The following is a 24,598-nucleotide window of genomic DNA, read 5'->3' as shown; positions in this document are numbered from 1 at the left end:
CACCCCAGGCAGGTTAAGTTAGAGAGTGCCAGCATTGTCCAGGATACCCCAGGTGTAGTGTTTGGAAAGTGGCAGCACACAGTCCCTTCCACCTTCCTCGCAGCCTGCCCAATTAGCATAACACGTATCCCAAAATTCACATTTGTTTACTCTTAAAGAGGGCTGAAGGGGGTTTGAGAGATGGTGGTTACCCACCTACTGTTCACATCCTCTGCAGTCCCTCCTTCATTTCATAGGGGGGAGGGCAGACAGAGACAGGAATGTTGATTCAGCAGAAGTGGGGTCCCAAACGCCCCTTAAATCCCCTTTTCAAGAGGACTCCACAAACTCCAAATGGGTCAGGAAGAGGCTCCCTTTTCTGGGCGGCAGCATTGTCCGTGACAAAAAGGATGAACCAGCAGAAGCTTCAGAGGTTGGCCCGAGCCCTGCATACACAAGGGGCAGTCCGTGGCGTTACAAGGAGGGAAGCAAAGATGCAAGAAAATACAGGTGCTGAAGTTGAACACTCATCCACAGTGTAACACAAAGAGGAAATAGAAAAAAAAAAATAGTCCCCCAAAGGAACAAATAAACAACCAAAGTGTACTCTGTCTCTGTTCTCTTGGAGGAAATGAAAGACAAATAGGAGGGACAAAGAAGAAGGATTGACCACTAGCAAGCACAGCTTTTAAATGGATACTAAAACAAACAAATGAAAAGCAGTGGCTGAGTTGTAAGCCTACAATGAAGTACATACAAAGTATATACAAGAGGTCTTAAAAGCTCGATCTAAAAAAGGACTATGATACATCCAGCCATAATGCTCTTAAAAAATGAAAGTGAATTAGCCCTGGCTGTGTGATAACATTTTTCTAAATTCATTTTACCCGTATAGCAAGGCATCCATGCCGTTGTACAGCATGGCTACAAAACATCGCCAAAGCCAATAGGTTTCATAGACAAGACCTTTTGGCTTTGCTAATGCCTGTTTTTCTTTACAAGTTTATCTTTCATTAAGCATTTGCCTGCAGAATAGTGTTGAGTTGAAAAATAATGCTAATAAGTTTTGTTTAGACTCTGGTGGGCAGTCTAGAAGCCCAATTAGGTGGTTCTGCCTCCAACCACTTGGCTGCAGCATTAATTTATTTTGGTGAAACAAAAGGCAAAGGTTCCTGATGCACTGTGAATTTCCTCTGTCTGAATGGAGGACATTGTGTTTTTTTTTGTTTTTGCTAAGGATCACTATGATACATTTAAAAGTAGAATATTGTGTCGGCTGATAAAGAACTGAGGGGCATATTTATAATGCCTCTGTGGTACAATAACACCGGCAGAGTTCCACTTCTGTGTGGTGCTGTGTGCCTGCACATATTTACAAGGCCACTTAAAGCCATCTTGCATGGCTTTTCATGGCCTTTTAAATATGATCCCCTCTCAAGCATAACTCTGCGTGAAAGGGGTGTTACATGGGTGTTGTTGTAGGTGTTCCCACACAGCACCCATGGAATCTAATGCATTCCAAGATTTGCAAGGCTGGGAATGTGTGAGATTCCTAGGCCACCCGAGGGGTGGCATAAACGTGGCACAATGAGAAGAAATAGCTTTATTTCTCCTCGTTTTTTGCTCTTTCTATATATGCTGCATTCTGCAGCACAAATAGAAGGAGGAATACGCCATTACTGATTGTTTACGTATAGATTCCTGCACATAAGCAATCATTCCTGACATGTAGGCACCCTTGCACTATGGTACAAGGATGCCTGCGCTGGCGCTATGCAACTAATTGTGCGTCAGCGCAGAGGAGATTAGAGGTGTGGGTCGTATTGCTGTAAATACTATTCTTCCCTGCACTTTCCTAATGACACAGCATGGTGCAGCAAGCTGGCCTTCAGTGCCACACTGTGCCATTGTTTTATACATATGGGCCTCAGATTGTAAAGTCGGTGTAGCTGACAACAGCCGGGCCATTTGTACGCTCTGGTATGTCTGAGGGTAGCCTGCAGGACTGCTGCCCATGGTAAAGACAGGGTGTTTGAGGATAGTACTGCTGCAATTCATTTTCAAAGAATGACATGGGCAGCTTCTCTTGCCAAATCCCGAGCCTGGGGAGGTGGCTCTTTATCTATGGATTCAATGTGTCTCCTACGCTTGTTGATGTAGGATCCTATTTCATCAAACTCTTGAAAACATTGGTCCTTCTGTCCATCACCATAGTCCCCATGAAGAATAAAGTTGTATACAATGTATGTATGCTGATATCCTAATGTTAATAACTTAAACCAGAGTTGCTGAAAGAGCAGGAGTGCATTTCCTTGATGTTTTGGTTGCAAGAATTGAAAGCTCAACTAGTTTGCTTATCTGTGTAAATTATGTCACATTTCATCTCCTACCTAAAATATTAGAGTGAAGAAGCAAGTTTAATCTTTGGTACAGTTTTCTTATAAACCTTGGGTTAATAGCATGGTATGGTTTGTTTTCTGAGAGTTACCTGTTTTGACTTACTGGTTTCAAACATGAATATGCCATGTTGTTTTTGTGCCATTACTACCCCAAAACAGTGTTTTGACATTAGATAGACAGTCTGGTTCATACTGAGTTGTAGGCGATGCAGCCCGTTGTAAAGTTTGAGTGGGCCTACAGCAATTATTTTCATTTGATTCATCAATTGTGGTGTGTAGGACCTTCCAACATTAATCCAAGAAGTCCTGAATGTTGTCATGTAGCTTTCAACATTGAATGATGGAAAGGTCTCATCCTTAAACACTATCAGCTGTGTTTTTATCCTGCCCAGAAATTGTAGCTGGTGTTAGCATGCTTGAGTTTCCTGGAAATGTGGGCTCTGAAAGAGAGAGCTTGTCAATAAAAATTTCCAGTGTTAAAATAGTTTTACAGTTGTAAAGAATATGTGTGTGAATCTAACCAGCTTCGCTGGAGGGCCGGTTCCCTAAACTGGCTTGTTTGTCATGTAGGTAATAATAATGAATATGACCATGGCTGGTTTCAATCTAAGATAGGTACTTGGCATTGTGGCTTGGCTGAACATAAAATAGTCTTTGAACTCATGAATGTTCATGCTCTTCAGTTGTTCAGATAAAGTTTTTTTTTTGTTAATATTGAGATACCGGAGAAACCTAGGGTCAGATGTAATGTACATACAGTGGATTTCCTAAAAGTGGTTGCAATTTGCGCACCAATTTTAGCAAATTCAATGCTATTTTGCAGATCGACTTTATTAATAGGTTAGTTGCAAAATACCGAATTGTAGTCAGCTGCAATTCAGCCTAACTCATGAATATTAATGAGGTAGCTTGCATAATGCGATCATCTACAATTTGCTGCAATCACAGGGTTGATAGCTTGCTGGGGTCAGCAGACCACCGTCTGTTATTGCTTTTAAATAAAGAAATCATTTTTTAAACGCAGCCCATTTTCCTTAAAGGAAAACAGGATGTGTTTAGAAAAAAAAGATAAAACATTTACCAACTTTTTTAAGCCTAGCTACTGGTCCATGGAACTACTCGCTACTCTTAACTAATATTAAGTCAACATTCACAATAGGAGGTGTCCCTTGGAGTCTCCTTCCCATTTGCATGTGGGTTACTGTTAAGAATGGGTTCTTTGGTTGGCAGTTAGGTTACCCCCTGTCCAAGCAAGGACGATCACTCCAGTTAGGGTAAGTCACACACAATCCAAGTTGACCTGTTCCCACCCTCTGGTAGCTTGGCACTGAGCAGTTAGGCTTAACCTAGAAGGCAATGTGTAAAGTATTTGTGCTATAAATCATGCAATAACACAGTATAAACACCACAAAAATACACCACCCAGGTTTAGAAAAAGATATAATATTTATCTGAGTAGATTATGTCAAAACGATCAAGATTTGATGAATACAAATTGAAATATCACTTTCAAGAGTTGCAAAATGGTATTTGAATAAGAAGCAGACAATTAATGCTTGATTTTTCCAAGTACCTGGTGTGTGTCAAAAATTACATGCACGAGGATCACAGAGGAGGAGGTTGCATGGAAAAAGAGAGGGTGTGCGTCGGATTTTTCAGTGCCCACAGATGATGTGTCATTTCTTTTCCCACAACACGGGACTTGCGTCATTCGATCCGGGCTCCTCATTGTGGTGCAGGGATCTTTGTCGCACCCAGGGACGATGCGTGGAAATCCTTGGCGTGTGGGGTGAAGTCACAGGCTTGCGTCGTTCTGTAGCATGTTGTGTCGGATTTTCTGTTGCACAGCAGGCGCTGCATCGATTCTCCATCTGAGAAGTCGTGCTGTGTTGTTCCTGCTCAGCTCAGCGTCGATCCAGTGGGCTGTGCAGCAAATTTCCAGTCGCAACGCAGGTGCTGTGGTGATCTTCACACGGGAAGTCGGGCTATGTCATTCCGGTTCGGCTGGGCGGCGATTTTCTCATTGCAGTGCAGGCTGTGTGTCGTTTCCAGCAGGCTGTGCATCGACTTTTCGGCACACACAGATTTCTTTGCAGAAAGTAAAGTCTTTTTGGCTTCAGCAACAGGAGGCAAGCTCAATCAAAGCCCTAGGAGAGCACTTCTCAGCAGACCCAGAGGCCATCAAGGCAGCAGTCCTTTACAGCAAAGCAGTCCAGGTGAGTCCTTTGGGCAGCCAGGCAGCTTCTCTTGGCAGGTTGCGGGTTCTGGTTCGGTGTTCTTTCCCAACTTCACCAGTCAGCAGGATTTTGTATTACCATTCTGGCCTTACTAAATATGACCCTGTTACTCCTTTCAGATCAGAATCTACCATTCAAACAGTATATGAGGGTAGCCCTAATGCTAGCCTATGAAAGGAGCAGGCCTCACTGCAGTGTAAAACGAATTTAGGAGCTTTACACTACCAGGACATATAAACTACACAGGTACATGTCCTGTCTTCTACCTACATAGCACCCTGCCCTATGGGTTACCTAGGGCCTACCTTAGGGATGACTTATATGTAGAAAAAAGGGAGTTTAAAGCTTGTCAAATACTTTTAGATGGCAAGTCAAAGTGGCAGTAAAACTGCACGCATAGGCCTTGCAGTGGCAGGCCTAAGGCATGGTTAATGGGCTACGTATGTGGGTGGCACAATCAGTGCTGCAGGCCCACTGGTAGCATTTAATCTACAGGGCACATGTAGTGCACTTTACTGGGGACTTACAAGTAAATTAAATAAGCCAATAGGGTATGAGCCAATGTCACCATGTTTTAAAGGAGAGAGCATATGCACTTTAGCACTGGTTAGCAGTGGTGAAGTCCGCAGAGTCCTCACACAGGCAAAACCAGTGTCAAAATGTGGAGGGAGGAAGGCAAAAAGTATAAGGTGACCACCCTAAGGCTGTCAGGTCTAACAGTTACCAATTCCTTAAGGTGTCAAAATATTGTTGTTTTGCAACTGAATTTTGGCTGCAAAATATTAACACGTACCATAAGAAATCAGTATTTGGAAGGGATACCCTAAACATGCCCATTCCAAACTCTGATTTATAAACCTATTTACCTATTTGGAAACTTCTTACAGAATTGCAACATTGATTTAGTACATTTGAAAATCACATTTACGGGAAACAAGCCTTGTGATTTACTGACTATGACCACCAGTCCTGTGGTTGGCAGAAGAATTCAAGAGCCTCCATGCAACGTCTGAATAAAACTCATTAGAGGTTGGCATACCGCATCATTTCCTATATGGAGGTACACATCTGGGTGAGGTGGTATTGCTGAAGGGATAGCAAATTGTATGCCTAAAATGGTATGCCCAATTGACAAAAGGGTTTTGAGTCGCAAAGCCAGCAATTCACAAAATCACAGAACCACAGGGGCCTAGTCTGCAAAAATCCGAACTGTGATGTACAAAAGTTACTTTGTAAGTTGTGAAGTGTTTCTGTCTCACAAAATAACTCTTGTGACTCTTTCAGAATCACAAATAGAAGGGGTGCATGAAAGGAGTGCCCCTTTTATGAATCACAGTGCAATGCTCACCCCAATATAACCCTTCTAAAACAATATTGCTTTTAAAAGCTTGGGCTGATTTTCAAAATATTTTCAATTAGAAGCAATATGGACACAGGGATGGAGGTAACTTCTTCCTCACAGGACTCTATCTCTGTGCTCATAAATATTAACAGGTGTTTGTAAAATGCCTCTTGTGTCATTATTATTCATGAGGCGGGAGATTCTGTGACTTCCTGCAGATGAACATTTTACAATGTATCTGATTAGTACATCTCTCACATTGCATAGTGGAACCTGGTTCACAAACCTGTTGGCCTGAAAATAGCACATACTGTTGTGCAAAGAGGGCTTAGTACACTCGGCATTGGATGTTGATCTAGTATTGATATTCAATTGTATTGAAGGAAGGAAAGAGATTAAGTAGGTCCAAGCAACTGTTAGAGGGAAATCTGTTAATAAAATAAGACATATCAATTTGACACAGCAATATAGGTTTAATCGATTTTCAGTTGGGAACGACAGGCAATCTCAACATAGCAGCCATGACTGAAGTTCAAAGTACTAGTTCACAAGCAGTGGTATTTATACTGTAAAAACCACAAAAAACTATGCTGACAGGTTCAGCATTGACGTAAGCAAGATACAGTACAGATAAGATAATAGGGGAGAGGTACCTCATGACAAGACGTCACTCTGCATCTCTATCTTTTCTGCACAACAAGTGATTATATGTTACATGATGCTCACGGTAGCCCTGCCTTGTGCAAATGCTTAACTGACCCTTACACAGGTCCCATGAATGACTTGTGTTTTTTAGGACCCTTGTGCTAAGGCAGGATACACCCTTTTGTTCCACCCTGTTTGTGCTAAGTGAAGATTTTGAAAGCCACAGTTGGTGCAGCTTTAAAGAAAAAATCTCATTCTAATGTGGCTTGGGCCTCTTGTGTGTTTCAGCACAGCTAACTTAACAATGCAGCATGTGTATAAGTTTCCTAAGTAATAAGTGTTTGTTTGTCCTAAATATGACCTGCCTTTTCTATTGAACCCACAGTCTGTCTTTTTTTTTTTAGAATCTCATGTATTAAGCCTTTCACTACTTACATTAGTTTACAACTATCCCTAGCCTAAAATGTTTGTATCAGGATTTGGGAACTTATGTTTGTATGTATGTGATGTATATGATGTGTTCCTATTCTTCCTACATCACAACAGGGGTTGTGTTGTCTGCTGGTAAAGTGTGTCATCATTTAATTGGATCCTTGTGGTGTCAGTGGTGCAGTGTGTGTTGGTACCAGTTAATCATGCAGGATGGAATCGTGGTTTAACAGTGACTGCTCACTGATACTTTTTTGAGGAATGGTAAGAGTGGAATAGGCCAATAGATGGTGAAGACATCAGGTCAATGTTTCCCTTTTTCAGTTTTGGGATATTGGGGGTGTTAGCAAGGTCTGCTTGGGTTTTCATGTATGACGGAGGTCCCCTTCAGCAGGATTACTAGAGATGGTGGTGGTTTGTTTGTGTTTTGGTGAGTTCTTAGATTCCTTTTTGGAAAATGTGTACATTTCATAAAGAGCGGCTTCAGAAGCTGGAGTGGGAAGTTTCATTGTTGACGTTCAGAATGAGGTTGAATGAGTCCTTGATGGAGTTGAAAATGGCTTTGCAGTCAGTTGTAGTTACAACAGCGATGAGGTCTTGAGCATTCACAAAGAAGTCCTTGGGGAATGATGATCAGAATGGCAGTGTTTACTCACCAATCTCAAGGTTTGAGGAACAGGAATTCTCTACACATTCAAAGTTCAAATAAATATATTTTTGGAGTAACTGAATGAATGAGATAATGTGTGTGAATTCCGCTTTGAATGTTGCTCTTCGATCAGTCATCTGTAGATCTTGTGGAAGATGGTTGCCTGGGAAGCTGGGAGAGGGAAGTGGCTGTTAAGGAGCTCTTTAGAGTAGATACTGGTTAACTTCTCAAGCAATTATAGTCAGGAAGACTTGTAAATGACCACCAGTGCATTCAAATGTGTTTCCTCTCTACTTATAAAGTTTACTTTTTCGGAAAAGGAGAACACAAAATAGTTGTGCTCAGACGTCAATAAGATGGCATTAATATTTGTGCAAGATTTCTGTCAGGTTCCACTTCATTATAAATAATCACTAATGCACGATTGGAACAATCTTAAAAGAACTGATGCAAAGTGTAAATCATGTCTATAATTTTCCTTCCACCCTAAATACAGTAATGACAGAATTGCATTGTAATTCCCTGTCCCAAATGGAAACGGTGACCTGTTTAATAACCTGCTTTACTTGTTCTAAAATATGTAGTTTTTGTTAATAACAAGCATTGGCATAGCCAATCAGTCTGCCTTTAATGTGTTAACACATGCAGATATATTCACAAATAAGGACCTGATTTAGATATTGGCTGAGGGGTTACTCCGTCACAACGGTGACAGATATCCTGTCCGCTGAAATCTAAATCCCATAGGAAATAATGTGATTTCGTTTTTGGCGGATGGGATATCTGCCACTGCTGTGACAGAGTAACCCCTGCGCCAATATCTAAAGCAGGCCCTAAGGTCCTCATTTGAGAAAAGTGGTGCTGCACCCACTGCAGCCCCACTTTTCTTGCACCCCTTTGCGCTCCCCTAATGCCACCATGTGGGCGCTATATTTAATATACAGCGCACCACGGTGGTAGTTAGGGAACTAGAGTCAGAATTGTTTACCCTAATTTAGTGCTTTGCAGAGTTAGCATAAAAAATTCTGACGCTAACCCTGCAAAGCACCCAGAGGCCCACTGAAACCAATCGGAGGTTCCTTTGAATGCCTGCTCTGAACAGGCGTTAAAAGTGCCAAAAAAAATGATGCAAAGAAATCTCTTAGATTTCTTGGCGCCATGTTTTTGTCCCCCCAATGGGGAAGCACCCCCTTTGCATGCATTATGCCTGGCGCATGCATTGCGCCACTTTGTACATTTGGCGCACCGATTTTTGCCTCATTAGGCCACATTAGCGTAAATAAATGCTGCTAATGTGTCCCTAAGTGTTTTTGCCATATTTTAGCACGTTTGCACCAGACCTATTGACATTGCTAATGCTAGGTATCTCTATAGTGAGCGTTGCAAGATTGCAGTACATGGGCTATTTTTTAGATGTCTCAACAGCAAACATCACAAGCCTGTAGTGCTAAAGGCTTTTGTTCACTGTTGCAAGATTAAGAAAAAGCAGCTGAAATGTATCACAAGTCAGATGTAATCTGAATAATACTCAATGAATGAGGCAGTAAGTATATTATATTCAAAATGGACCACAATAGCACAAACCATCAGCAGTACTAAAGAAGTACTTCAGTGGCTCATGCAACCAGCAGAAAAATCACCAGTGCACACAACATTCAGCAACATAGAAGCACCACAATGGTACGTGCTAGTAGCGAAATACAAATAGGATCACAATTGCACATACAATTTTTCTGAGCTATGTGCTTACAATGAAAAGAAGCTGGTAGATCAGGAATGAGGTGAGAATCTGTGTAAAGTAATGAAACAGATCATAAAGAAAAGTAGGGAATTGTTGGATAATATTTTTCATATGTTTTTTTTAATGAAAATAATTTCTCATGTTATTTTTTTGCACAACAAAAATGTTTTTCTCGAAAGATAGCACACCTGGTGTAGAGCGTTTACGTACTCAATTTTGGAATAATTCTTTGAGTAAGCATTTTGTATATAATGCAGGATACGTTGTGTTTACAAGAAAAAATCTTATTTTCAAGATGGCCTCTGCAATCTACAAATAGTTTCTGTCATATGCTGGAAACAGTGTACATATTCACTGAAAATAATGCATTTCATAGTTGGAGGAATGATACAATATTCCAATGGCACTGCAAAGTAAAGTGATATCAATTGAAAAATATGTAATAAATGATGAATTACATATATTGTTAGGATTCGATTTGCTACATGCACGATGGCACAGACATCCAGAGGCATAAAAGGATTGCAGTGTCACATTAAATCAGTGGCATTAAAAAAATACAGCCACAATAGCATGTGCTATCCACTACAGAGGTGAAGTTCCAGAGTGTCACATACAACCAGCAAACTTGAAGAAGAATGATTGTGGTACATACAACCTGTGACCCAGAAGGACCACAGTGGCGTATACAATCTTTGTAATGTTCATAAAGAAAATAAATCATCCAATCAAATCTTGGAATGATATGGGGGGCGGTATGAAGTAATAACACGGATCATCAAGAAAAGTATCTAATGCTGGATATTTGTCAGGGGTTACCTTTAAAGATTTTTTTTTTCATGCAGCTTTTTTCAGAAGATATATTTTCTTTATAGATAACACATACATATTTTTTTTATTCTACTTTGAATACGGATTTACTTAAAATGCAAAATGTGTTGCTTGCAAAGTAGGAAGCTTATTTTCAAGATAGCTTCTGTGTTGATCATGAGCCCTTGTCATGTGCTGGAAACTATGAAAAACATACATTGAAATAGAAACAGTTCCAGAAGACCAAATGGTATTCAAATAGCCAGTAATATGAGGTAGGAAATATCAACTATCTGAAGCCCACTTCAGCTGTGCTGTCAATCCATATTTAAAGGAGTTTCCTATATTTTGTATCGTGGAGTACTTACTACTTGGAATTAGATTGTGAGGTAACATTCCATATTGATGTTCTACAACAAACGACAAGATTATAAATAAAGCAGACACAGTTTGACAATAATGTTAGAAATGGGTTAAGTCGTACCCAGGAATAAGCTACTCATTTGAATAGTTATTCATGGATAACGCTCTTTTTCTGGAAGTTCGGGTTTTTTCAGTATACAAGTTCTAAGAAGGGACAATATAATTTAATACCCAAATTGACAACTCAGACAGAAAAGCCAGGTGTGTGTTTCTTACAAACTATTGCGAATATAAACTAACTTAATGTTCTGCTGTTTTTGGCAAGAATTGTGTTTGACAAATCGACACAGCAGCAAATAATCGAAACAAATGATATGAAATGTCAGATCAAAAACATTAGGACCATTACCTCCGCTCACATATTTAACTAACCTTTTAATATGTTTGTCACAGATCATCAAGTGTAAGGCTGCGATTGCATGGGCACTTCACCAACCACTGTCAATTGAGGATGTCGAGGTTGCACCACCAAAGGCCCATGAAGTGCGAATCAAGGTAAAGAAAGGATTGTTTTCCCTGATTTTTATTTAAGGCCCCCATTTTCAAAATGTGTAATAAGTATTGTTGTTTTCACTTGAAATGAAGACCCTTCGATTATGCTTTTTTTTTAGGTTAGTTGTCACATGGAGAGTTTGATACTAGCCAAGAGGAAATGGTTTGGAAGCTGCCTGGAAGCTGAGATGTATGTGTTGATTGGCTGGGGGATGCGTAAGTGCTATTGTTATTGCTGAATCACTACCACGAAAGAGAGCACAGCATGCCAGACAACACACTAAAGATTAGCAGGTAAAGGCAACAGTTTGTGGGGTCACTTAAAGGTCACATAACTGCTCTGATCATCTCTTGAGAAGGTTCATGATGAATATGTGTGTGAAGTGGTTATTGTCCCTCAACATGATACGTCAACGCACTACTGTTACCCCGTGTGGTACTGCTCTTCCCATTCGGAGTGAGCTCTTGAAATCTACTGCTTGCTTAAGTAATTAACTGCCTCACAGTTTGACCCTATAAAATGATTTGTGAGCCCCTGTTTGACTGGCTCAAGCAGTAGGATAGGAACCCTGATCTAACTGTTTTGCTTTCTTCTCCATGACAGTGCTGGTTAAATGAGTTTCTCAGAGTTAAAAGGGATGGCAGTAGCAGGGATACATCATTCCCTCCGTGATCTAGATCACCATCACACTAAAGTAGCAAGTAATTTAGTCTCCCCAGTCAGATATAAAGAACAGTGTTCAACCTAGAGAAACATGTTTCCTTTTGGTGAGAGCTGTAACTATCATTCCATTGCTGCCAGGTACCAGAGACACTTCTTGGTCGGGAGAGCACTGAGTAGTGTAGAATGTCCTGAACAAGTTGCCTCTCTGAGAAGGCGTTTGCTCGACATAATTCTTTAGAGTTTATCTAGAGTTGCTTTAGTTGACCAGAACAATGTCTACATACAATTTCATATCAGTACAGTAGATGTAATGTAATGTTCTCTTCCAGTAGGCAGACAAAAGCCATCTCACTTGAACTGTAAAATGGATGCACAAACCGTCTAGCAGGGTCTTCCATGAGTTGTTTTTTGCATTGTTTTTCAGAATACTCTTTATACATTTAACATGTAAGATTACTAATGTATTTGCATACTGAGGTCCTCATTTACAAGCTGCCTGCGCTGGCAGAGCTTCACTTTTTATGACGCTCCGGTGGTGCAGGTATCTCAATGATATCTACAAGGTGCCCAAAGTCACCCTACGTGGCTTTACATGACCTCATAGATGTGGAGTAAGGCAAGGCAGTGCAAAGTGCTGCGTTGCCTTACCCTGCATCAAGAAGGCGTTTGATGGGTGTTGTTGAGGGTGTTCCCATGCAGCACCACACATGGGTTTTGTCACATTCCCAGATTTACAAGAATCTGTCAACTTGGGAATGCGTCAAAACTGCGCCTCCCCAGGGGAGGCGTAAAGAGGGGAAATTACTTTATTTGTCCTTGTTTTTTCCTCTACGTATTTTGCATCCTGCAGCACACATAGAAGGAAGAAGGCACCTCCATTTACTGTTTTTGTGCAGGAAGGTGCTCCTTCTTGCACAAAAACAATCCTGCCAACAACACAGACACCCTTGCAGGTTCCTGTGTTGGCACTAGGCACCAATTTGTGCACTTGCGCAGGCAGAAAAGACAGGAATGCTCCATATTTCCTTGATGCAGTGCATTCCTGCTGTTTCCTTTTGCCACAGGGCAGTGCAACAAAGAGACTTGCTCTGGCATCCTGTGGCAAAAACTCATAAATGAGTCCCCAAGTATCCAAATTGTGCCCTCAAATTAAGGAAGCATAAACCTATTCCTGTCACAACAAGAGTGTATGAAACAACTATGAGAAACTAAGTGGCCTATTCACAAACTTCACTGAATATTACATTTTGTATTACTACAAACGTACCCCTAAAACGGTATTCAGAAACTATATGCAGAGGTCCACGCCTCTGCCTGTCCTATCTTTTTCTGTGCAGAGATCTTTGCCCTAACTGTAGAGTGCCCAGGATGCACAGGTATATGTTTTAGTAGTAAATATGGGAGGGACAGGGCTAGTGGCTAGAAAATGGAGAATGTATATATCTGAAGACGAAGGGTGTAGGGAGGACTAAGGAAGGGTTAAGTGAGAGCTAATGAAAGGTTTAGGGATAGACATGCTCACACACAAAAGAGTCCTATTCATAACCTGCATTTCTATGGTTACTGCTGCCAAAAAGGACTGAAACAGTATCAAATACACTCCAACTCAGACCTGGAGTAAGCCCTGTATCACACATGGCCACCCACAGTTACTGCAACACCCCATAAACAGTGCTTAACTTGTGCTTGTTGTTTCCGGTGCTAAGCAATGGCACTTATTTGTGAGGGCCGGGGCTTATTCTTATGCCTCAAGCATTTGCTGCGAGCAAAAGACACATATCGGAAAGACAGAAGAAGAAAAAACTAAAAAGCGTCATAAAGGTAGAAAGTAGAATGCTGCAAAAGTGGGCTGAAGGGGCAGGAAGTTGTTTTATATGGATTGAAGAGGCCCGAGATGGCTTCAGGATTACGCAGCCTCAGTATTCAGTGGCAGATTTAATTACAGTAGCCTCGAGTTTAAGAGAAGGGCTTTGAGCACAGGCACCTCTTTATTTACAAATTAAGCACTGCCCATATATAATGTGATGGAGGTAGGGACTTAAAAGAACCCTGTGAGAAATATGTCTGTTGATTGAGGTGGGTAAAAAACGTTCTCAAGCAACAATCACAATCCTTGTCACGGTGAACAACAAAGTCAATAAATTAACCTGTGCTTAACCCTCTGTTAGCTTTGCACCAAAGCAGTCAGGCTTAACTTGGAGGCAATGGGTTTAGTATTTATGCACACTCAAACAGTAATAAAGTGAAACCCCACACAAGACAAATCCCACATGAATTTAGAAAAATAAAGTAAAATTTAATAAATAATTTGGCAGCAGAACAATGAAAATCCAATTCATAGATCCGGAGTTGTGAATTTTAAAAGGTTTTAGTAAAAACTAGCACCTAAAATATTAAAGCACCAACCATGGGCATCTGGTCGTGTAACACCGGGACAAAGTCGTGAAAGTTATGCAATGTAGCATTTTTCAGAAACACTAAAGCCCAGATATAAGGGGCATAGCGCCTCCTTCCACCATATTAGAGTCATTTTTTTTTTTGCACTAATGTGGCCGAACGAGGCCAAAATCGCAGGTTCAGATGTACAAAGTGGCACAATGCATGCATTGCGCCACTTTGTAACCCCTTGTGCCACATTATGCCTGTGCCAGGCATAATGTATGCAAGGGGGGCATTCTCCTGTTAGGGGGGCCATCAAAATGGCGCAAAGAAATCTAAAAGATTTATTTGCACCATTTTTTCAGTATTTTTAATGCTTGCTCAGAGCAGGGCGTTAAAAGGACGGACACCATTGATTACCATGGGCCCTTATGTACTGATCAGGGTTAACGCCAGAATTTTGGCGCTAACCCTGAACAGTACATCAACAGCATCAAAAATATTGACGCTATTGCCCTCTATCCTGCACCATGGTGCACCGTATTTTAAATATGGCGCACACATGGTGGTGGTAGGGGGTTGTTAAGGGGTGCAAGAAAGGTGGCACTGAAGGGGGGCAGCGCCACTTTTCTTAAATCTGCCCCACTAAGTGAATTGGGCGCAGCCTCGGCTTACCTTCCAGCATAGTAGAAATTTTGAAGAAAAATGTCTGAGATGGTAAAGTTCAGTGGGGCAATTAGTCAGCGGTGTCTGAGCAGGAGGTGTCATTATTAAGCAGTCAATAGAAAAAGTTACAGTGAATATTTCTATGTTCTGCCTTAAGGCCTGATTTAAATAATGGAGGACAGTTTGTTTTCCCGCCATGGAGATGAGTAAATTACCCTGTCTCCATGACAGAGAGACCACCGGCCAAATTTATAAATGACCCCCCCCCCCCAAGCAAGTGGTCATTTATAAAGTCTTGCCAGGAGCTGCCATCACACAAGTTCCAGTCAATGCATATTGCCGTTTGGTGCAAGGCTGCATCAGCATGACACAACCCTGCATCAAACAGTATTCTTATTTATTTTCAAAAAGAAAATCCCAAAACAGGGTTTTCTTCTTTACAATAAAAAAGTAATGCTCCCCTCTCCCATGGGTTTCATCTCCCAGGGTGGGGTGGCGGGTAGGGCATTATTTGGCTTTTACTGTCCCTCAACACCAAGGTGCGGCTGGCAGTGATGGCCATAAAAAAATGGCAATACATGACTGCCCATCCTGTTTGTGTGAGGGAACATTAAGCCATTCTCTGACGGCCCTTGATCCATCAATCTGTCAGGCTGTTAGAGAGGTTTAGCAATGGTGGTGACAGAGTAGTCACCACTGTAGCCAAACCAAAGATCCACCACATTTAAATCAGGCAGGCGTTGTCAAGAACCACAGACTGACCACAATTCAGACAGATCACTGGAAGCCTAAAAGGCATCTTGTCAAGAGAAGCTTACAATGATCCATCACTTCCCTCAACTAAAAAAGACGGAGTCAGGATCCTTGAAAAACGATGACCATGACAAAGTAATCATCTATACAGCGTTTTTCCAGCATAGTAGCCGCCATATTCCCACCATTAAGGTTAGTGTTCTGGTCTCGTTGAACATGAACGTTCCAAAGCTTCCAATGTGCTCCTCCACTGCCAAAACAGCACACTTCAACTGTTTTCAGTGTCTATTCATTGCGCTCCCTCTGATTTCCTCATTTTTAGTAGCCATTTTTAGTAGCACTGAAAGTCTTTACTCGGTGTGCACACCAGGGCATGCTTACTGGAGTAGTATTCCAGTAAGAAATCCTCAGTCTTGAAAGAAATGAGCAAAACGCTCCAAACAAGCCAGATTTCGATTAAGACTTGCATCACAAGGAGAAGGAAGTTCTTTGACAAGGAAAACAAAACTCAAGTAAGATAACTGTGATAATGAACTAAAAGATACAGACTACTTCTTTTTAAAAAGAGTTTTAAGAACATTTTGAATATACTGTTTTCAAACTAGAAACCTCACAAGAAAGGCACAGAGAGATTCCAGCACCTCTAAAAAGTATGAAAACTATTATTTGTGGGAAAACCCGTAGAGAGAAGCTAATTCGTCAGGAGCTTTTAGTAAAAAAAGAACAAGAAGTATATGAATGAATGAGTAATTCAGCGAGAGATTGAATAGTGAATGATTGTTGTGCTTTAGAGTGTGTTAAAGAGAATTAAAACTGTATAATATTATTCCCAGAAACTATGTCAACCGAGCACCCAGCCCACCAAAAACACAATAGAAGGCGGAGACTGATATTGTTTTGAAGATGACATAGCTGACTCGCAGGCAGTCTGTCTTATCTCAGGAATCTGGCCCTTAGTCTCTTTTCTGGAAGAAGAAAATCTCCATCAGGATATGCTTCAGTCTGTATCCAATGAGGGCTCCAGAGCCTGGATAACCTTCCAAAGAGGAGCCACTGAACAGGATTTGTGATGCATAGAAAAACGTAGAGAAAGCTACTGCAAAGTCAGGCTAGCAATGCTGCTTGGGCAGATCGGCCAGCAGGTAGGTTTCGGTCTCCTGTCAGTTCTAAAAAGCATTTTTTGTTGAACAGTTTTCTGACTGCCATGTTTTGGATGTTGGCAATTTGGGTGTTTCTAACACTACTTTCAAGGGTCCAGACTGGGTGGGCACCACTTGGAGGGCCGGACTCACTTCAAGCAGGTTCAAGATAGTTGGAGCTTGTTATGTCCCTGTAGCTCAAAACAGAAGTCCTGGGATGAAGGAGCAAGGCAGGCCTCAAGGAGCAGGGCAAACTGCTGTAGATACAAGGCAGACTTCAAGCATCAGGTCATTCATCTGGTAATAGCAGGGTAGTCCTCTGAAGTACAAAGCTGGCTTCAAAAAGCAAGGCAGTCCTGTATCGTGCAAGGCAGTCCTTCGGGGGCGGGGGGTCATTCGCAGGTCCAGGAGTTGGTCTGAGTGTCTTAGTTTTATACCTGGTGCCAGCTTTAAAGTGGGAGAACCTTCAGACCCTTCTAGAGTTTTCCCCCAATAGGTGTGATGGAATTTACTTCTGCCACGTCCAATCTCCAATGTGTCTTGGACGCCAAAAGGCTACTGTGAAGTCCTTTGTGAGTGTGCTAAGGCAGCCCTTTGAAATGTAAGTGGGGCAGGGAAAAGGTCTGCCCCTCACATTATGGAAAATCGGCACATCCTGTCAACAACTAGTCCCTTTTTGGGTCACTGTCTCAGAGGAATTCACAAAGGCCAACTGTCAAGTTAACCACAGTTATGTGACCCAGGACACAGGCTGCAGGCACCAAATAGATAGGACAATAAAATGCTGATATTCGAAAAGTGGCATTTTCAGAATTGTGACTTAAAATCTGACTATACTATTAAAAAGGATTTTAAATTGCAATTCTTTTGAGACTAAATATATCATTGTCTCTGTTCTCAATCAAACGTTATCACTTACTAAATATAATAAAGTTAACCCAGTGTGATCCTATGGGAGAGACAGGCCTTGCATTAAAGAAAAAATAATTTAAGAGTTTTTCACAGCCAGGACCTGTAAAACTTAAAGGTACACGTCCATCTTTTTAAATACACTGAACTCTGCCCTAAAGGATGCCTAGGGCCTACCTTTGGTTGACCTAAATGTATTAAAAAGGTCCATTTGGAAGTTTAAAACCACAGACAGACTGCAATGGCAGTTCTGAAACATGTTTTAAAATGTTTCTTAGTTGAGTGGCACAATACATGTTGCAGACCTTCTAGTTGTATTTCATTTACCAGCCCTGGGTAAATCTTGCACCACTTTATAAAGGACTTACATGAAATGTGCCAACTGGGTGTAAGCCATATTTACCATGTTCAGGAGAGTGATCACAAGCACTTTAGCACTGGCTAGCAGTGGTTAAGTTCAATGCGCCTAAAGTTTTGTGGGTAACCTTGCAGAGAGGGCCAAGTCTAAAAATGTGTATTACACCTGCATGTTTGACTTAACAGACAGGTTCTGTCTTCTTGCCTGCGGATTTTGGTGGAGCAAGTGATACAAGATTACTCATCCCCTTGGAGCCATCTGTGCTATTTATAGAGTGACGCTATTCTAGATGTGCCTTTTGTTGCCAGCCTTCTAAAGGTGCCTTAGAAGAGGTATGTTTTTAGTGCTCTTTTGAATCTGTTGACATTTGACCTGTATGTTCATGAGTGCTTGTCCTTGAGTGGAAACAGCTCTGCCTCCTATGGATTTTAACTTATTACAAGAAGGGAGATGATGGTTTCTATCCTGGCTTCTGAACTTTCTGGTTGGTGGATGAAAAATGATTCTGCTGGAGAGCTTTTGAGAACCGTGTTTAAATTGGATTCTCTCCCTCAAGGGTAACCAGATTAGGGATGCCCTAGCTAACAAAACATGATCTTTTCTGCTTAAAACCCATATGAGTATCACTGCTGAATAGAGGTAAAAGTAGTCTAGCTTCAAGGTTATTCCAGAACTACCACTAAGACTTTGTGTGCAGCGAGAGCAACAGAAGAATGAGCCTCAGCTGGATGAGTTAGAGGAAGCATCCAATTGTGCCCAACCCTCCTTTATTATTTAAGGTTCTGTTTGCATCAAAGGTAACACTAAAAATGTTTACCTTACGGACAGGTTCCAATTTCTGTCCTCTCCTTGGTGTGGCATAGGCTTGTCCCAGATTTTGTATTATTCAGTGGGAGATACAGTGCATCCAGTCTTCTCTGTCCATTACTACTTTCTGTTGGTTTCCCTGACAAATTTAAGATGCACCTGGGTGTCATCAGCAAAGAATTGAATTGCCACCCAGTAGGTGTTAAAAATGGAAAGACTGGTACCAGGTAGACATCACATAAAATGGCAGAATATGGTAGCCCACTGTGTCAAACATTGCAAAGACACAGCTACCTGACAGTTGACCCTGTCACCTGTGAAGCAAAAGGGAGTGTCCTAGAAACCAGTCTCTAAATAACTAGCACAATCTTTGGGCGACATAGCAAATTGATCCCATGAAGGGACATTATTTCTTTGCCCTTACAGGTGTTACCTTCATGTCTACTGTTAGAAATTGGGTCTCTAGTTAAGATAGGTATGCACCCTAAGTTGGGACCCCAATCCTAGTATGGTAAGTCAAATACACAACCTAAATTGACTGGTGGTCACCCTCTGGCAGCTTTGCACAGAATTTAGGCTTAACTTAAGAAGCAATCTCTAAAGTATTTGTGCAAAACTTAAATTACAGTACCATAATAAAAACACCCCAAGAGAATATTTTTCTGAGTAAAACAAGATAAAAACGACAAAAATCTGGTAAGTACAACTCAAGATAGGAATTTTTAAAGAATAATCTGGTGCTTAAAAGTCAATTATGCTGAAAGGTTACTTGAGGTTGCACTAGACCAGAGTAATTCCAAAGTTCAGGCTGACTGGGTTGGAGAGAATGTTGGCTGCAGGACCCACACCGGGCACACTGAAAAAGTACCTTGCAGAGAGCAAGCTTTGTCAATGAAGACTCAACATGTTGGTTCCTATCCCTGCCGTCGGGTAGATGAGTCATCATCGAGCCCCACAGTCAGGATCCGTGCTGGAGTCAAAACACTTTCAGTGCAGGCCATGCACTGTTGCCAAGCCACGCAATGATGTTCTTGGATCGTTACTGCATTTTTGTTGAACCACACAGTTGTTGATTGGCTCTGTGTTGGCCTCAAAGGGCACTTTCCGAACAGCGCAGCATCCTTTTTGTGTGGGCTTTTGATGAAAGACATCTGCAGAGTCCCCTTTCAAGGCCTAGGACTGGATTGGCAGCTCTTGGCAGGGCAGGACTCACATTGGCAGAGTCCAGCAGCTGAAGCAGAGTTAAGGGAAGTCTTTGATGGCCCTGTGACTTCCAGAACAGGCGCAAGCCAGCAAGCCCTTGGAGTCACTTGATTCTGCAGAGGATGTAAAGAGCAAAGTCCAGTCCCTCACACTCCCAGGAGGGGGAGTCCCTCCTGACAGCACAGCGGTCCTTCTTCTTGGCACAATGTCCTCAGATTCAGAAGAGTACTGATTTGGTGGGGTTTGGGGTCCAGTACTTATACCCAGTTGAGCCTTTGGAGTGGGAGAGACTTCAAAGAGAGGCTCTTGAAGTGCATAAGGTCCCTGCCCTTCCTTCCCTAGCTCCAGACATTCTACAGGGAGTTATTCAGCTCTTTTTGTGGGGGCAGGCACAGACCTATTCAGGTGTAAGTGTCAGCTCCTCCTGTCCAGAAAGGGCCATCAGACCAGTGATGGGCCATCAGGATGTGAATGTCACACCCTAGCTCCCTTTGTGTGTGACTGTCTAGAGGAAATCCTCAAAGCCCAGCCGTCACCCACCCCGTATGTGTATTCAGAGACAGGCAGAGGCACTGATTGGTTAAAGTTAGAAAATGGCAACTTTCTAAAAGTGGCATATTCAGACTTTCAACTTAAAATCCGACGTTGTGATTTTAAATTGTGAATCCAGAGACGCCATACTTCAAATGTCTGGCTTTTCCGAATTGGTTACACTTAAAGGCTGTTTCAAGGTAACCACAATGTTAACCCATGGGAGAGATAGGCCTTGCAGTGGTGAGAAAGTAATTTAATAGTTTTTCACTACCAGGACATGTTAAACTGAAAGGTACATGTCCAATGTTTTAAATACATTGCAACCTGCCTTTGGGGCTAACTAGGGGCTACCTTAGGGGCGACATAGGTAACAAAAAGGAAGGTTTGGGCCTGGCAAATGCATGCACTTGCCAGGTTGAAATGGTAGTTTAAAACTGCACACACAAGCTCTGCAGTGGCAGACCTGAGACATGTTTTAAGGGCTACTGCAATGAGGAGTGGGACAATCAGTGCCACAGGCCCACTAGTAGCATTTAATTTACAGCCCTGGGCACATATAGTGCACTTTACTAGGGCTGTACAAGTAAATTAAGTATGCCAGTTGTGGATAAGCCAATATTACCATGTTTTAGAGTACAACGCCCCTGCACTTTAGCCAGAAAAACAGGAGGTCAGAAGACAAAAAGTAAAGCAAAACCACGCCAAGGATGCCAAGTCTAACACGTGTTCCTCCTACAGCTCAAAGTGGGGAGAGCTACCTAACGCCTTGGGAGTTCTCTTCACTAAGGCAGAAGAACCTGGATAGACCATCAGCATTGGAGTGGTCTGTTCTAGAATGGTGCTCCACCGTAAAGTCCATTCCCTGTAGGGAGATGGACAACCTCAACAATTTTGGATTCTCAACCCTCATCTGCATTAACCATCTGAGGGGCCTGTGGTCTGTCTGAACCCCAAAGTGAGTGCCAAGCAGATATGACCTTAGCTTCTTCACCGCTCAGACCACAGCAAAGACACTTTCAAGTGCGTTCCACCTCTGCTCCCTGGGAAGTAACCTCCTACTAGGCACTCTTCATTTAGCTGTGATAGCACAACACCTATGCCATGTTCTGAGGTGTCTATCTGCACCACAAAGTCTTGCAAGAAGTCAGGGGACTTGAGCACAGGTGCAATATACATGGCCTCCTTCAGGGTATCAAAAGCTGTCTGGCACGCCTCAGTCCAGATCACCTAAAGTTGATGCTTTTTGGAAGTCAGCTCTGTCAAAGGGGCAACAATGGTGCCATATCTCTTGATGAATGTCCTGTAATATTCAGTGAGGCCTAAGAAGACTCTCATCTCCGTCTGGGTGTTGGGGGGGATCGCAAGCCAGAATTATCTCAGTTTTGGCCTGGAGGGGCTGCACCTTGCTAACTGCCACTTGGTGACCCAAGTAGACCATAGAACTCTGCCCTATCTGGCACTGGTCTTGATAGTCAAGCCTGTCCTCTGCTGAGCCTGATGCACTCCTTCAAGTGGCACAGGTGATCCTCCAAGCTAGAACTGAAGATCCCAATATCATCTATGTAGGCAGCACTGAAGTTCTCCAATCCAGCTAGGACTTGATTTTACAACCTCTGGAAGGTTTAGGGGCGTTCTTTAACCCAAAGGGAATGACCCAGAACTGCCCTACTGGTGTAGACAATGCAGACCTTTCTTTTGTCCCATCCTTCAAGGCAATCTGCCAGTACCTAGGCATTAGGTCAAGCGTGCTAAGGAACCTGGCCGCTCCAAGCCGATCTATGAGCTCATCAGCTCTGGGAATGGGGAGTTCGTCGGAGTTCTGATGGAGGGCTCAACCCCAAGTGCCAACATTTTGGAGACCTCCTCCTTAATGTTAGCCCTCACTTTGTCAGACATTCTGTAAATTGGGTTCTGTCAGAGGTCTTGTCTTGCCCCGAATGACCTGCCAGTGGCACATCAAAAGCCAGACCCAGTTGGAAGGCCCTGTAGCACTGGGGGACTACCAACACACATGTTACTCCAGGCTCAGGATCTTTAGGCTCACTACAAAGGAGATCACTCTCCAGGTAGATCAGTTGCTTGCCAAAGGTGTCACCAGCTACCTGGGACTAAGCTTGCTGCCAAAGACCCGCAAGAGTAGGGCACTTCTTCTGCACCTTTCAGAAGTGTGACCTGAGCTCCACCTCCTTCCAGATGGTATGCTCCAGATCCTTGCTCAGCAGACACTCCACTGACATGGACGGAGTCACAGCTACCTTAAACAGACCTGAGACCTGCCCCCTTCATTCGAAGGGAACTAGAACCACTGGGTAGTGGCTCTCACATTTGTAATCAGCAGCAACTTGGTGGAACACACTAGGGGTTACCTGCTCTGAAGACATCAGATGACACCTGATGGTTGTCATGCTGGCTCCTGTGTCTCTCAGAGCCTCCACCCACCACCCATTTATTGTGACCCCCTGACTGTACTTCCTGGTATTGTCAGGCATGAGGGTTTTCTGCACAATCTCTTTGTCAACCAGGGACACTAGGATAACCTCTAAACTCTCCCCAAAACTATCTGATGCAATCTCCTCTACAAATGCTACACTAGCCAAACTCAGTGACTACCCACTGGTGAGCGGCTGTGCCCCCTTGGGACACTTGTCATCTCCCTTTATAGTGCTCTTTTTGCTGACATTCATAGCACTTCACAGGAGCCTTCCCTGCAGCCCTACTGTCAGGGAACAACTTTTTTTCTTCTCAGTAGGGGGAAGGAAACCCTGATCCATGGAAATAGTTTGGGGCCCTTCAGAGAACGTCTTACACTTCACTCCTTCTTCTAGTGAGGACCCTGCCCACCCTTGTGGTGATCCCCCCAGATACCTTCTTATGGACCCTGGTGCTGACCCAGTGGTTTGCCCCTTTAACAAGCTCTCTGGGGGTGGGAGCTTACTGGCAACACAGTTTAGGCACAGATCTATAAAACAAAGACTAAGCAGGTGCTCTGTTGCAAACAAATTGTACAGATCCTAGGAATCTTTTATCTCTCTACCCTTTACCCAGAAATGCTCCCAGGTCTGTTGGGAAAGCTTCTGACTGTCCTTGACCTTCTTTCTGTACTTTTCTGGGGTCAGACAAAACTTCCTGATTAGGGCCTCCTTCAGGGGGGGATACCTCATCCTGTTTCTCCTTTGTAGGGCAAGTAGAATATGCCTTTCCTCACTTGGAATGTGCCTGCACAGACTAGCTCCGCAATTCTCCTCAGGGACCCTGTGCATCTATAGAGCAACCTCATAGGCCTCAAACCATTTGTCTATGTCATCTCCCACCACAAAGATAGACAGCAGGCCCGTGGGTATGTGGACCCTCCTATCAGAGGGCACTGAATAATTGCTGCCACCATCTTGCCTGGACTCACCCCTCCTGGCTTAGATGTCCAGTTCTCTCAGGCTCAGTTCCTGACCAACATCATTTTGTTTTCCTCCATGGCCAATTGGAGCTTAGACAGCTCCAGCATTAGCATTCTCTCCTACCTCCTGCTTTCATGCAAGGTGAGGGGGAGGTGGATTTTCACCCACACTGTGCATTAAATTCGAGGGTTGTACTTGCAGCATCCTGCCACAGGTGGGAGGAAATTACATTGGTGATCATGAGGTGAGGGCATATAGGTCAATTGCACCATCCCTTGACAGTGTGCATAACTGTAGGCCTCAGTCATCCTCCTGGGTGTATATTGTTCTAGGCTTTGATGTTTGTGATGTATGTGTCATATTTCCCACCCCTTACTGTTGCTACACCTTCAGCGCTTAAAGAGCACAACATGCTCAATTCCACACATGCCCACAGTAGTAATGTATTCAGCCACCTGCCAGTGTCAAGGGCCATGGATGCTTTCCATTGCATCACGATCTGCCCTTTGAAAAGGTTGAATGCTAAGTCAGTAAATTAATGCATGTGTTTGGCCCTGGGATGAAGGCCAAAGAGGCAAGACTCAGGGCTGGGTGTCAGTGCGTGGCCTGATAGGTCTGCTATAGTGGCTGTAATCTCAACCCACGTCC

At 42.9% G+C, this 24,598-nt stretch overlaps 1 protein-coding gene across 2 annotated transcripts in view; it reads left to right on the top strand.

Annotated features, from left to right (window-relative positions):
• The window catches only part of LOC138289633 (alcohol dehydrogenase 1-like), a 385,600-nt gene that overhangs the window by 109,584 nt on the left and 251,418 nt on the right, over positions 1-24,598 (top strand). For both annotated transcript variants that reach the window (XM_069230190.1, XM_069230189.1), the window contains exon 2: positions 11,048-11,149. In XM_069230190.1, coding sequence (XP_069086291.1) covers positions 11,048-11,149 — 102 coding nt within the window. The remainder of the gene's footprint in view (positions 1-11,047; positions 11,150-24,598) is intronic.

Source organism: Pleurodeles waltl, chromosome 1_1 (genome assembly GCF_031143425.1).
Source record: "Pleurodeles waltl isolate 20211129_DDA chromosome 1_1, aPleWal1.hap1.20221129, whole genome shotgun sequence".
In the NCBI taxonomy this organism is placed as follows: Eukaryota; Metazoa; Chordata; class Amphibia; order Caudata; family Salamandridae; genus Pleurodeles; species Pleurodeles waltl.
This window is presented reverse-complemented; position numbering and strand designations above follow the sequence as displayed.